We start from the raw sequence: 12,059 nt of genomic DNA on the forward strand, positions 1-12,059 counted from the left end.
ACAGTACAACTGATTTATGACGCTAATGATAGCATAACCCAGGGGTGTCCACACTTTTTCCACTTCAACATTTTAATCTATTTTTAAATTCTGTATGAAAGCTAAATAAAACGTATATATTTTTTTAAAGACAAAGCTTTGTGTTGTCTTGCTTTATTTTTCCCATTTTTGGTTTAATTTTTTACATCCGGCCAATAAAACACAAGCTGCGGGCGGCAATTTGTACACCCCTGGCGTAACCACTGCACACGTGCTGCCCGGTCCAATAGATATTTTTAAAAATCCTAAATATTACTTGTCTGCGGTTGGCTGGCGACCGGGTGTAACCTGCCTCTCGCCCAAAGTCAGCTGGGATAGGCTCCAGCATACCCACGACCCTAGTGAGGGCAAGCGGCAGTGAAAAATTAATATTACAGGTACTTGTTTCACTGGAAATTTGGGTAGCGCCCAATGGTGCAGTTCCAATCCAGTACTGTAGGTGGGGGTAATTCACATTATCACGTCGATAACACCAAGAGCAAGCTGTTTTCTTAAGCACAGTTCCCTCTGCTGGATGTGACGGGAACACTTGACGCCAATATCGTAATAACAAAATATGAATAAACTAATAAGTATGATTGCAATTGTGCACCATTACAAACATATATTTTTCTGTTTTGTTTTCAAACAAACATGTTTAGGGTAGTTTGGCTTTGGTGGAGGTCTGTCCACTCCTCTTCAAAGATACTCAAGGTTTCAAAGCCTTTATTCCATTCACTGCATGTAAAATGCAACTGTACGTATCTTACGATGCAAAAACCAACGTGATTGGAAATATCAGCAGTGTATCAGACCATAAATCTGACCATTTTGCAGATTATGGATCTTTAACTACCAGCTTACCCAAGTGCATTATTCAGAATGGAGAACACAAGGAGGTGTTTAGTTTTGGGGGGGTTTTCAGCAAAAATGTTTATTAGTGTTTTACGAGAAGGATAACAACAACATAAAAATGCCTCCCATTGAACAAACCGATTTTAAATAATACGTTGAGCTTCAAAATGGGTTTGCTGCTTCAGATTTGATTTGTTACCATGTGCTGTACAGTTGGGCATTTGATGGATGGGACACTTTTTTCATTGTCCAACATTCTCTCACTGCTTTTTATTTGCATGTTATTAAAAGTCCTTTACTTTTACTCCTTCTTATCTGAGCCAATGTAATGACAGGTGTTGAGCAACAAAAATCAGTATTTCTTTTCAAGTGTTTACTTATTCGACTCAACTGCAGTTTATTATGTGAAAACCCCAAATGGAACTTCTGAGGCATCACGTGCAAGAAAATAACATTCCACAGTCTGTTATCTACAACGAACATTTGTTTCATCTTTCCAAATATTCATTGTGTTATTTATGGGTCAGGAGGGATGAAGAGTCACATGTTACTAGTACCGTATGTGGGGCGTATGCAGTTAGCCGTACAACCAAGCAGGATGTGATTCTGCATCATGCTGACAAGATTTGATTGAGAACTGAAGATCAATCATTGAATGATTCAAGCTTTCACAAAAATTGTGCGTTATTAGCTTTCAATTAGCATGTCAAACACAGTCAAGTCCAAGTATTTGTGCCGTCACGGTCCACCTCCATAAGGCTGCAATGTATAAACTGACCAGTCTGGAACCAGTCTGAACATTCCATCGGATCATCGTCTGTTTTTTTTTTGTTTTGTTTTTTTTTGAGTGGAAAGTGGGGGGACCTGTGATTGGCATCAGAGTGGCTCACATTTTGTTGAAACACTCCTTGGCATTGGACCACACCTGGATTCCCTGAGGCAGTGACAGAACAAGAGAAATTTGAAGAAAAGCAGTGGAACCAGCAAAAAAACAAGATGAACACACACTGGTCACATTAGGTACTGAACACCTGCTAAACCTAATGAGATCCAATACAAGAGGTGGCATATTTCCACATATAGTGCCCAGGGTTTACTCAATTACAGACAAGGACAGGCGTAAGACGTTTATCTTTTCCCCAAATATTTTGATAATTAATTCTAGGGGTGTCCCGACACAACTTTTCCACTTCCAATCCGATATCAATATTTCAGCCTTGAATATCAATACCGACATTGATTTGATATCAACACAAATCATATTTATTTTGTAGTTTGGAATATTAGATAAGCACAACTCACACATGCTTTTTTTAGTTATTTTGTAATCTTAGAAAAAGCTTGGTCAAGTGATATCACTAAACAGAGAACAATAGGCAGCAACAGTAGATAAGATAAAACTTGACGCTTGCTTCTTCATGCATGTGGGGTGTAGCTTTATCCACAATGTAGTGCAGTCCTTTTCAAATAGTGGGGCGGTATTTATATTTATATATTATCAAATAGGGGGGCCTAAGAGGCAGGGAGGACGTTCAATATTGGCGCAGATCTGCCAACATGTATGAATTTGTCATACTCAGCATGCAGTTTGACTCTTGAATACGCTTGTATGCTTCTCTGCTCTCCATTTTGTTGCATTTTGCTGGTTTCAGTTTCGGGTTCAGTGTGTACAGTAGAGATAAATAAATAGACATTATCAGTTTGTCAATAGTATTTCAAATTGGAGGGGGGCATATTCTTGTATATACTGTAGTACTGCGGCCAGCTGCAACGTCTTATTACTACCACACAGCTGACATCATTGTCGCTCCTTGCTACTTTGTTAGCATGCTACCAAACACTGTTGTCATGATCGTCGCTGCTGGATGGACACACTGGGTCAGTGTCTGGAATCGACTGCTTGTATCTGAGTGCTGATATCAGAGATTTGAAATGCAGGACGATATAATCCAATATTGTTTGCTGATATTGGCCTTACATCAGATATCAATACAGGATGGGGACATCACTAATGAATTCACTCTACCGGTAATCTGAGCTGCAGCCTATCCCAGCAAACTGACATACAGTATTATAATTCATTTTACGCTGTTTTGGCTACCAGTGAAGTTCTTTGGTATCTGTGAATGAACGATGTCATCTATGAACTGACCTTGTGATTGCTGATTGGATCTCTATGGGGGTATTAGTCCTAGTCAAGGTAGTTATCATTGCCATGTTTTTATTTTCCAAATACGTACATTTTACGAGCATTATTATTCACATTTTCGGATTAAGCTCTTGTATTGGATCTCAAGCAGTCGTGTAGATATAGCCAATACTCTGTGTGACTAGGCAACAAACTACTGATTAACACTCCCAGCCACGCCTACCTTCTTACACATGCTAATTTGCATGATGGCATAACTGATGAGTGCCTCACGCAGATCTCTGTCCTTCTGCTCCTTAAAACGCTCGATATCTTCCCAGGCTGTTTGTACAAACTCTCTGAAGACAAGAGCAGATGATGGAGATCAACAGAAACAGTTCAGGCAAACACAGAATGAAGAACTTGGCTTGATTTATAAGTTAGTTCAGGGGTGCCCATTACGTCGATCGCAAAGTGGCGACGGTAGTGTCTGGTTTGATCGCATAAACGTCACGTTGTAGATGTCAAATGACATCAGTCAGCTGACATTAACCTCCCCCTTCTGATACGCTCTTGCTGCCCCGCGGCAAAGATGAAGTGGTGAACAGGCGTCTCACGCTACACACAGGGATGCAACTTTCATCTTCATTTACGGATGAACTAACTTGAGCGGTAAGATGCCTATATCTATAACAAAAGTTACCCGTTCACTTGTAGCGGCAAGTTATGTGGAAAAAAAATCAATTGTATGATGGCTTTGCTTCACATCCTGAACTCCACTATAGAAATGCATGTTTTCTACACTTCCGTTTCTTAAACTAACTTTCATGATTAATTGGAAAATGTGAAACCTTTTTAATATGTTGCCTTGACTTTGGCTGAATTGTTTTTTGCATAATACGAGGATGCAAAAGGATGCAAAAAGGGCTTTAACTGTCCGCAGCAAGACCACGGAGAGGCCACCTCTGCGGATGCCGTGGCAGAGGCAAACATGAGCAAATTTAAAGCCATCATCCAGGAAGGTGGATATAAGTTTTTAATACGGCTGAGACAGACTTATTTTGGAAACACTACATCGCTGATTCAGCCCATGGACCAAGGCGTGATCCGCGCTTTTAAGGCCTTATATATATATATATATATATATATATATATATATACACACACAGTATGTACATATACTGTATTATAGTATATATTATATACTGTATTTTCTCATGTCTGAGAAAAGTGTATAAAGTGTGTGGTGAGGGGTTTTACAGCCTTAAAACATATATAATAAACGAAGACATATCCTATAAACAAAAAAATATGTAATGAACGAAAAAACATATTAAAAATGAAAAAAAAAAAAATCAACTTCTACTACACGGATTTCAGTTAACACTGGTATTTTTTGGAACCTAAGCCCCGCGTTAAATGAGGGAACACTGTATGCACATATTTTTAATAGTAGCTTGCAGGCTGAAGAAGTGCGCACCCCTGAGCTAGTTAGTATGACAATAAACAACCACCCAGTATAAATGATAGGTCTTAGCCCTGTTAAAGCAAAAGTCTATTGTTGACTTTAAAAAGAATGTACACTGGAGGTGAAAGCTCACTGGCACTCCATGTTCTTCTCTTTCAGTATTTGCTCTCCTTCCTGGATGCTTTGCTCCAAGGCTGCCAGCCTGCTTTCCCTCTGCTCCTGGCTCTCCTGGCCAAACAGTTTACTGGTCATTCCCTTTAGGGAGAAAACGCGCACCATCTAAAGAGGCACACAAACAAAAGCAAAAGTAGTTAACAGTAGTAGCTCCCAATTCTGATGCTGTATAAATGTAGCAACAGAATGAAGCGGCGTGTTACCCCAGTGGCCAGCTCCTCTTTCTGCTGCTTCTTATAAGCGAGATCCTGAGCTGCTACTTCCAACTCGTACTGGATCAGCTCATGTTTCCTACACACTGACCTAAGACAAAAGACAAAAAAACGCACATTGTGGTCATCCTCCACCACATTTCTTCAAATAAATGGCCACAGTTGTTTATTTAGTCCTCAAATAGAACTTCAAATAACATCGGAGGTGTTTTGACAGGTCACTCAGCAACTAACTGAAGTGAATTAGATACTATTTGAAGTTTATAATGATTTTGTTGTCTGATAACTTAGCCAATTCTCAAATTTTAACAAGAAAACTAAGTTAGTTTAATGTTTTACTTTTAATTTAGTTTAATGTTTCTTTAAGACAAGCAACGGCGTGTTTGGCTGAGGGGCTGGGCTGCCAACTTTACATGTGTCGTATCACATATTCAACATTTGTCAAGCTTTGTGAATTTGGTAAGAAAATCTAAATGCGTTTGAATGTTGTTGGAATTTAGAGAAATAAATATTAATTTTTTCTACATGAAGCCTATTTCAATTCGCTTGCCTAGGACACGGGTGTCCAGACTTTTTCTGCAGGGGCCACTTTGATATTCTTCATTTTTTGTTTATTAAACACACAAGTCCATCCAATGCAGGTCAAGATATGCTAAGCAGTTATTAGCATATATTCAATGAAAAAACAGCCTACTGCTGAGATTTGTGCCATAGTTGACATGCAAATAGTTATTAGTAGGGATGGACGATATTTTTTTTCCCGAGCTGATACCGATACTGTTAACATCCTGTATCTCAAAGCTGATACCGATAACCTTTTATATCTATTCTTTTTTTAAGTTTAGATTTAACTGTAGTTTGTGCACACCTGGAAGTAAGAATGAAGCTGGATTTGGTAAACTATCTGTAGATTTGTCCTTACCAAATGTCATGACATCACTACTCTGACATCACTAAAAAAATAGTGGCGGCTCAGATGTACAAACAATGGCTCCAAGGGGTTTATTAACCAACAAAAGCCGGTATCTTTAACGACTGTAAAGGGCTGGTCATCCAGAAGAAAAACGACATTGAATATGATTTCCACCAAATAATGGTTTTAAAAGCTGATAGCGCACATCAGAAGTAGATTCAGGAAAAAGTACAACACAAAGGACATTGTTTTTTTATTGTAATCTTGTGACCAACTTACCGGACAGCTTCAGTGTAGAAGAGATATTCCTTCAGCTGGTCTGCATAGTGCTCTTCTTCCTCCAAAATGTCATCAATTGAAGCAGCATAGCTGACCACAGACACCAAAACGTATCACATTTTTGCTATTTCCCATGCGAAGGCGACCATAACTGAGTTGAGAATGGTGGCGCCCGTTACTTACGTGTCCATGTGGTGACCAGCACTCTGTAGCCCATCTCCCATCTCTTTTTCTATAGCGCTCCATTCACTGGAGACACAAGATATGACTTGCTATTTACAGTATGTTTAATCAAATGACCACAACACATAACCCAGTGCAGCTTTGTACTTTATGTGATTTGCGTCAATGTAGCACCCTCTGGTGGCCGTAACTAAAAATACACACAAAGACTTCCTCACCTGAAAACTCGACCATAGTTACCATGGACTTTGTAGACCCCATACAGTCTGTCTGCGACTCTCTGGAATAAACAGTCAACTACTAAAATGAGCACAGGAGTGGAGTTTGCTCAGTTGTAAATGTCTGATAACAGATTATATTGTAGCAACCTCTTCTGCACTAAAGCAAACACCTCAGAGTGCACAACAATAGCAATGCTGCATAAGAGCGATTAACATACATGTAGATTCGACTTTGTGTGTGGGCCAATACTCACCGCTCTCACCCTGAGAAGCTGAGAGATGACAGCATTCAGTTCATCGCTGTATTGTTTCAGCGCTGTAAACCGCCTAGAAAATGCAGCAAAATGTGTGCCAGCAGTTTACGATTGTGGAAAAATGATTTTAATCGAATGTATTCAAAATAAAACGGATCAGTTCACCTAATAAATAGCGCCTGACCTGAAATGACTTTTTAACCAGGAAATTGTCTTTATTAAAAGGCTAATCCAGTAAGTTAATCACGGTACTATATTCACACACGTATCCTTGTATATTTTTTTAAAAATGCAGTGAGGAAGATAAGAAGGTACACCTACTTATCGGGGTTCTTGACTCTAAACATGGCACTCAGGGACTTCAACCTGGAATCAGCCTAACGAGGAGGACAGATACTTTTACAAACAGAAAGTTTCACTTTGCAGTAACTTTACTAAGGTTTCCAGAACAGCACAGTAGTACCTTGTCTTGGAAACCTGTCTCCAAAACTGCATCCCTCCATCCTTTCTCCTGAAGGAAAATTGATTGACAGATAAAAACAGAAGCATTTGCAATACTACAAACAACCACAAGGGGTTATATTGGTAACAGGATGTTCATGCAGGCTTATAATATATAGGTGGTGGGCTATCAGGACCAGCAATGCTTTCTCTGCTGGCTTAAACACTACGAGAAGCACTGACCTACATTTACAACTTAAATTCTAGCATTTGTTCCATGAAATTGCATGAATTTATTCCCAACAGTCTAACATCGTTGTTCCTTGGCAGGTTTCTTGGCTGCACAGCCTCCAGTAAGTTTTTTTGCCCAGCTTCTATGTGTTTCCATATCAATCTAATCTGCCCAGGGCCATCAGAATCAGGAGTGCTGTTCATAGCGGCGCTATTTCTTTAACCAATCAGATTACAGATTTGTATCTTTACAGGTTTTCCATCCTTTGATTAGTTGATTAGTGCAAAACTGTTGCACTAATAGTCTGTAGTGATCTGGAAAGGAGGATGGATTTTGTCTATAAATAATCAGCATCTCTGGTGATGTATTTTGTTCATTGTGTTGTGTTGTTTAATATTTTAATATATCTACTATATCTAACAGATAAATATGGATTCGGAGCTGCGATGATGACAACAGGATGAAAGGGGTAAAGGCGTAAAGGCTCTCCCCTACCCCCTCCCCTCTCACTATCTTCACCAACAAGAGTCTTCAATAGGAGGTATAAGTGTTCATTTACCCATTTAATTCATCATTTATAATTATTCTGTATTGCTTTCTGCATGTAAAATCATAATTATTCTCTACAAAATGTATCTTTTTTTTTAATATTTTGTGTGTCTAGACCAGATTAATTGGATTTACATAATTTCCTATGGGAAAATTTGCTTTGGTTTTCATACTTTTTAGCTTTCATCTGAACTTTGAAAACAAATGAATACGTAAAAACTGACGTGGTACCACTGTATGTAATCTTTTTATTACCGTATTTTAGAAGTCCTTCTTGGGTTCTGTCTACTTGGTAGTTAATTTAGGTATTATTTCGAGATCAGTTCCGACTCACACAATAAACCAACTTAAAGTTCCGACTCACACAATAAACCAACTTAAATTACAGTCGAACTTGTTCATAACGAGCCTGTATGCAAATGGTTGTTGTAAACAAACAACAACCATTGTCTCAGGACATTTTGTCTGAGTGGAACTGAACCTGCGCTGCCTGCAAAGGAAGTCTACACCAGGGATCACTAACCGATGGACCGCAGTCCCAGTCCAGACCAGACCAGGTACAGATTGATCAGATTGGAGGATTTTGTGTCTCTGGACCGCTTAGAATTGAAAGTGAATACCTGAGCTCTACACCATCCGTGACTGAAAGGTGGAATGAGCGTGTGTGCTTTAGTGCGAGGTAAGGTAATAAAAGACTTTGTCTAGTTTGACTTTGCTTCTATGTGCTTCTATGAAAAGGTGCGAGCTGAGCATTTCACGCTGATACAAACCTCTGTGAGAAAGAGAAAAAATATCTTGTCTTTGCAAAGGACAGGATGTGACATCACACGCAGCAGGAAGTTTTCCAGGCCAACTCGCCGCCGCTCGACGAAGTCCGGGTCCAGGTTGTCTGCCGACAGCTTGTGCCACACAAACTCCGCCTACAAATGTATCCCACGCTCATATATTGAAACAATGTCATTTCACTAGGGGTGTCATGAGATCTCACGACTAAAACGTGACGATATTTCTCGTTTAGCGAAATGCTGTCTCGCAGCCGGGAACAGCCAGAAGTCTATCAGACTGCGAACTACGGCATCGGTACCGTGAATGCTAATACACGCAATACGGAAGTGGCAATGCACAAGCCAAGATTGGAACTGCACATTAATGTTAAAACAGTAACGTTAAAATACCCAATACCGTGTATCGTCTCGTCTCGTCAACTGAGTCAATCATAACACCTCTACATTTTATTTAATGAGCATTTCTCCTTCCACCTGCGTATCACTCACCCTTTTCTCCGGTAGCGGAGGGATGATGACGTAAGGGTAGGTGACCAGGAGGTATGTTCTGAGCAGCTCAAACTCACTGTATCTTCTCCACAGACAGTCAGGTGTGGTGGGCGATGACGCGTCTGCCACTGTTTCAGCTGGCCTGCAGACAACAACATGAACACATTGCGGCCCTTCTGAACACACAACACAGCAAGAATGTCACTGTTGAGATATGATCGGCTGAACAATGTTGCTTATCTAAGACCTACCGTGTTTCTATGAGGTAGACTGTATAGGTTTCCTGCATGTTGACTGTGTTCTTGCCGGTTCTCTTCTCAGCCTCTGCTACATTTATCTCTATTTTTTTCAACAGCGAGGTCCCCTTTTCCACCATCTGCAAGGACAATACATACTTAGCGTATGAGTGAAAACATAAAATGATAAGGTATGACCATGAGGGGTTACAGACGATGCAAAGGCAGCTGCTAACAGAGATCGTCTATTCACAGAGTTGTGTCAAGCATAGGTAAGTCACAAGACTCGAGAACCCTTCCTCTTTATCCGCGATTTCTGCCAAAAAGAAATGTAGTCAGAAGAAATCATTTTATACTACAGATCACTGCAATCCAGTTGAGCCGTGAGAATTTCCAGTAAATAACCGCTCAGTGTGTAAGCTAGCTAACAAGCTAGCACGGCGACTGAAGTTTACAACAGTATAGAGCGTCGCCGCCGCCAAATGCAACATGTTCTTCATAGCTTACAACCATAACTATAAAAGTGTCGTCAAATGCACACAGCCGTTTCGCCATTAAAAATGTGTCAGCAAATATATCTTTGGCTTAGCCGCTTACTGCTAGCTTATACGGGCTAACGGGCTTTAAGTTGATTGCAGTGCAATTGAAATGTGCGCCACAGAAATGAACATAAACGCTTTTACTACCGTGTTGATGATGTTGTTCTCTGATTCTGTGGGCGTAATGTCGGTGTTGCCGATTACTGCCACTTCTTCATGACTTCCAGAGTCTGCCATCATCATCAGTTGTTGCTGTTGCCTGCTGCCTACTGTGGTCAGCTGAGCTGGCGTCGGGAAGGGAGGTGGCTCCTGTGCGCATGCGTACTGCTGTCTTATTCATTGATCCAGGAACCGGTTAACGGTCATTTACTAAACTAATAGGGACTTTCTAATCATCACTTTTTCATAATGAATTTGGTCAGTTGTAGATTATTCTGAGTTTACCACTTTCCACTAGATTTAATGAGAATAAATACAAATTAAAATGTGAATTATATCATTTTTACCTAAAGCATAAATGCATAAATGTATATTATACCATGAGCTCATTATACATTTCTGGGGGGTATTATTAGGCTTTTTTGTGTTGCAATGTTGCCATTCAGTGTTGCAAGTCACTGTCAAGACAACAATGCCAAAACAATACAGTATAAATATTACTTTCACTATCTTAACGTGCATACTTTCTATTGCACTGTGTGTGCTTTTTTACCAAATCAAACAATAATTGTTCCTTTTCATGATCATATATTAAAATAAAATGCATGAAATAAGTGTCTGTCGATGCTCTTTATTTGGTTTGCCTACCTATACTTCCAGAAGATACCTTTAATTTTTGCAGAGCAACATTTGGCCCTTAAAAACACAATAAATAGCTTAGTTTGATCGTAGGTTAGCTTCTAGTTTTGTCTAGCAGTACCTTTGAAAGTCAGTGCCCTTGAGGCAACCGCTTAACGGTTGCAAACAGTCCCTTTCAGTAAAAGCACAAGTACAAATAAAACAAACGGCTTAAAAAAGTAAAAATACACAACAGCCATTACAGTAATGTGAGTAAATGTCAATTTTTACTCCCAAATATCCATCCATTTTCTATTCTCACTAGGGTCTCGGGGGTATGCTGGAGCCTATCACAGGGGGCTTTGAGCGAGAGGCGGGGTACACCCTGGACTGGTTGCCAGCCAATCGCAGGGCACATATAGACAAACAACCATTCACACTCATATTCAAAGCTTCGGACAATCTGGAGTCGCCAATTAACCTAACATGCGTATTTTTGGAATGTGGGAGGAAACCGGAGTACCCGGAGAAAACCCACGCACGTACGGGGAGAACATGCAAACCCCACACAGAAATGCCCGACAGCGATTGGAACTTCCAGATCTTCTGGATCTTCTGTCTGTGCAGCCAACATGCTAACCACCAGATCACCGTTAGGCCCCTTTTTTACGCCCTTATTTAGTTCTTAATTGACTGAATAAGCTATCTACAAACTCTATTCACTTGACTATTACACATTCTGTAACGCAGGAAATGAACGGACTGTCAATAGTTGCTGAAATTAATTACATAATGTTCAATTGTGCAACTATAAACATGTGATGTCAAATAAACTTCAAAATGGTGTTCTTTTTCCACTTCTGCCCCATAAACCCACCCTAACACTACCATAACCCAGGTAGATACAGTCAATATCGCATATAATAAATAAGAAAAAAGTCATTTAAAGCTTAATTTGTTTGTGTGACGCCAACCAGCACCTCGGCCATCCACATGGATGACCACATCTCCTGGTGGGAAAGGCTGCAGACTGCAGACATGCAGGGACATGGGCCGCAGTGTTGACGTCCTCATGGTGAGTCACGCAACACTTCCCTTTTCATCTTGACAATAAATGATGTGGAGCGTCCCACAGATGGAACTCTGCGGAGCTGAGAATAGGTAGGAAGGACTCAGTGGCTGTTTAATTCACACACCTGCGCTGTGTGACACCCAGTGGGATGCTTTCAAACAGAATTTCTTTTTCCCCGTCTCCCTCCTTGCATGCTGTTCCTTGAATGTCACTCCTGCCCTACCAATAGCGGCG

At 40.3% G+C, this 12,059-nt stretch overlaps 1 protein-coding gene across 3 annotated transcripts; it reads right to left on the reverse strand.

Moving 5' to 3' along the window:
* Positions 1 to 915: 915 nt before the first annotated feature.
* On the reverse strand, positions 916 to 10,310 carry snx4 (sorting nexin 4). Of its 3 annotated transcripts, XM_054788344.1 has the most exons (15): positions 10,124 to 10,273; positions 9,653 to 9,753; positions 9,453 to 9,577; positions 9,202 to 9,343; positions 8,698 to 8,847; positions 7,169 to 7,216; positions 7,027 to 7,082; positions 6,706 to 6,778; positions 6,449 to 6,510; positions 6,231 to 6,296; positions 6,048 to 6,137; positions 4,847 to 4,946; positions 4,603 to 4,748; positions 3,246 to 3,360; positions 916 to 1,807 (listed from the first exon to the last, which is right to left on the reverse strand). In XM_054788344.1, the coding sequence occupies exons 3-15, from the start codon at positions 9,575 to 9,577 to the stop codon at positions 1,760 to 1,762; spliced, it is 1,221 nt and encodes a 406-aa protein (XP_054644319.1). In that variant the 5' UTR covers positions 9,653 to 9,753; positions 10,124 to 10,273; the 3' UTR covers positions 916 to 1,759. The 3 variants fall into 3 exon arrangements, with proteins under 3 accessions (XP_054644319.1, XP_054644318.1, XP_054644320.1); XM_054788343.1 differs by lacking the exon at positions 9,653 to 9,753 and having other exon boundaries at positions 917 to 1,807; positions 10,124 to 10,289; XM_054788345.1 differs by lacking the exons at positions 916 to 1,807; positions 9,653 to 9,753 and having other exon boundaries at positions 4,584 to 4,748; positions 10,124 to 10,310.
* Between the last annotated feature and the right edge of the window lie 1,749 nt (positions 10,311 to 12,059).

This window comes from Dunckerocampus dactyliophorus, chromosome 9, assembly GCF_027744805.1.
Source record: "Dunckerocampus dactyliophorus isolate RoL2022-P2 chromosome 9, RoL_Ddac_1.1, whole genome shotgun sequence".
NCBI lineage: Eukaryota > Metazoa > Chordata > Actinopteri > Syngnathiformes > Syngnathidae > Dunckerocampus > Dunckerocampus dactyliophorus.

Coding starts and splice junctions, on each gene's coding strand:
- snx4 (XM_054788343.1), bottom strand. CDS start 10,219: ATGATGATGGCAGACTCTGGAAGTCATGAAGAAGTGGCAGTAATCGGC. Junction 8,848..9,201: donor CTCCGCTACCGGAGAAAAGG/GTGAGTGATACG, acceptor ATACATTTGTAG/GCGGAGTTTGTGTGGCACAA. Junction 6,779..7,026: donor AGAGTCAAGAACCCCGATAA/GTAGGTGTACCT, acceptor TGCATTTTCTAG/GCGGTTTACAGCGCTGAAAC.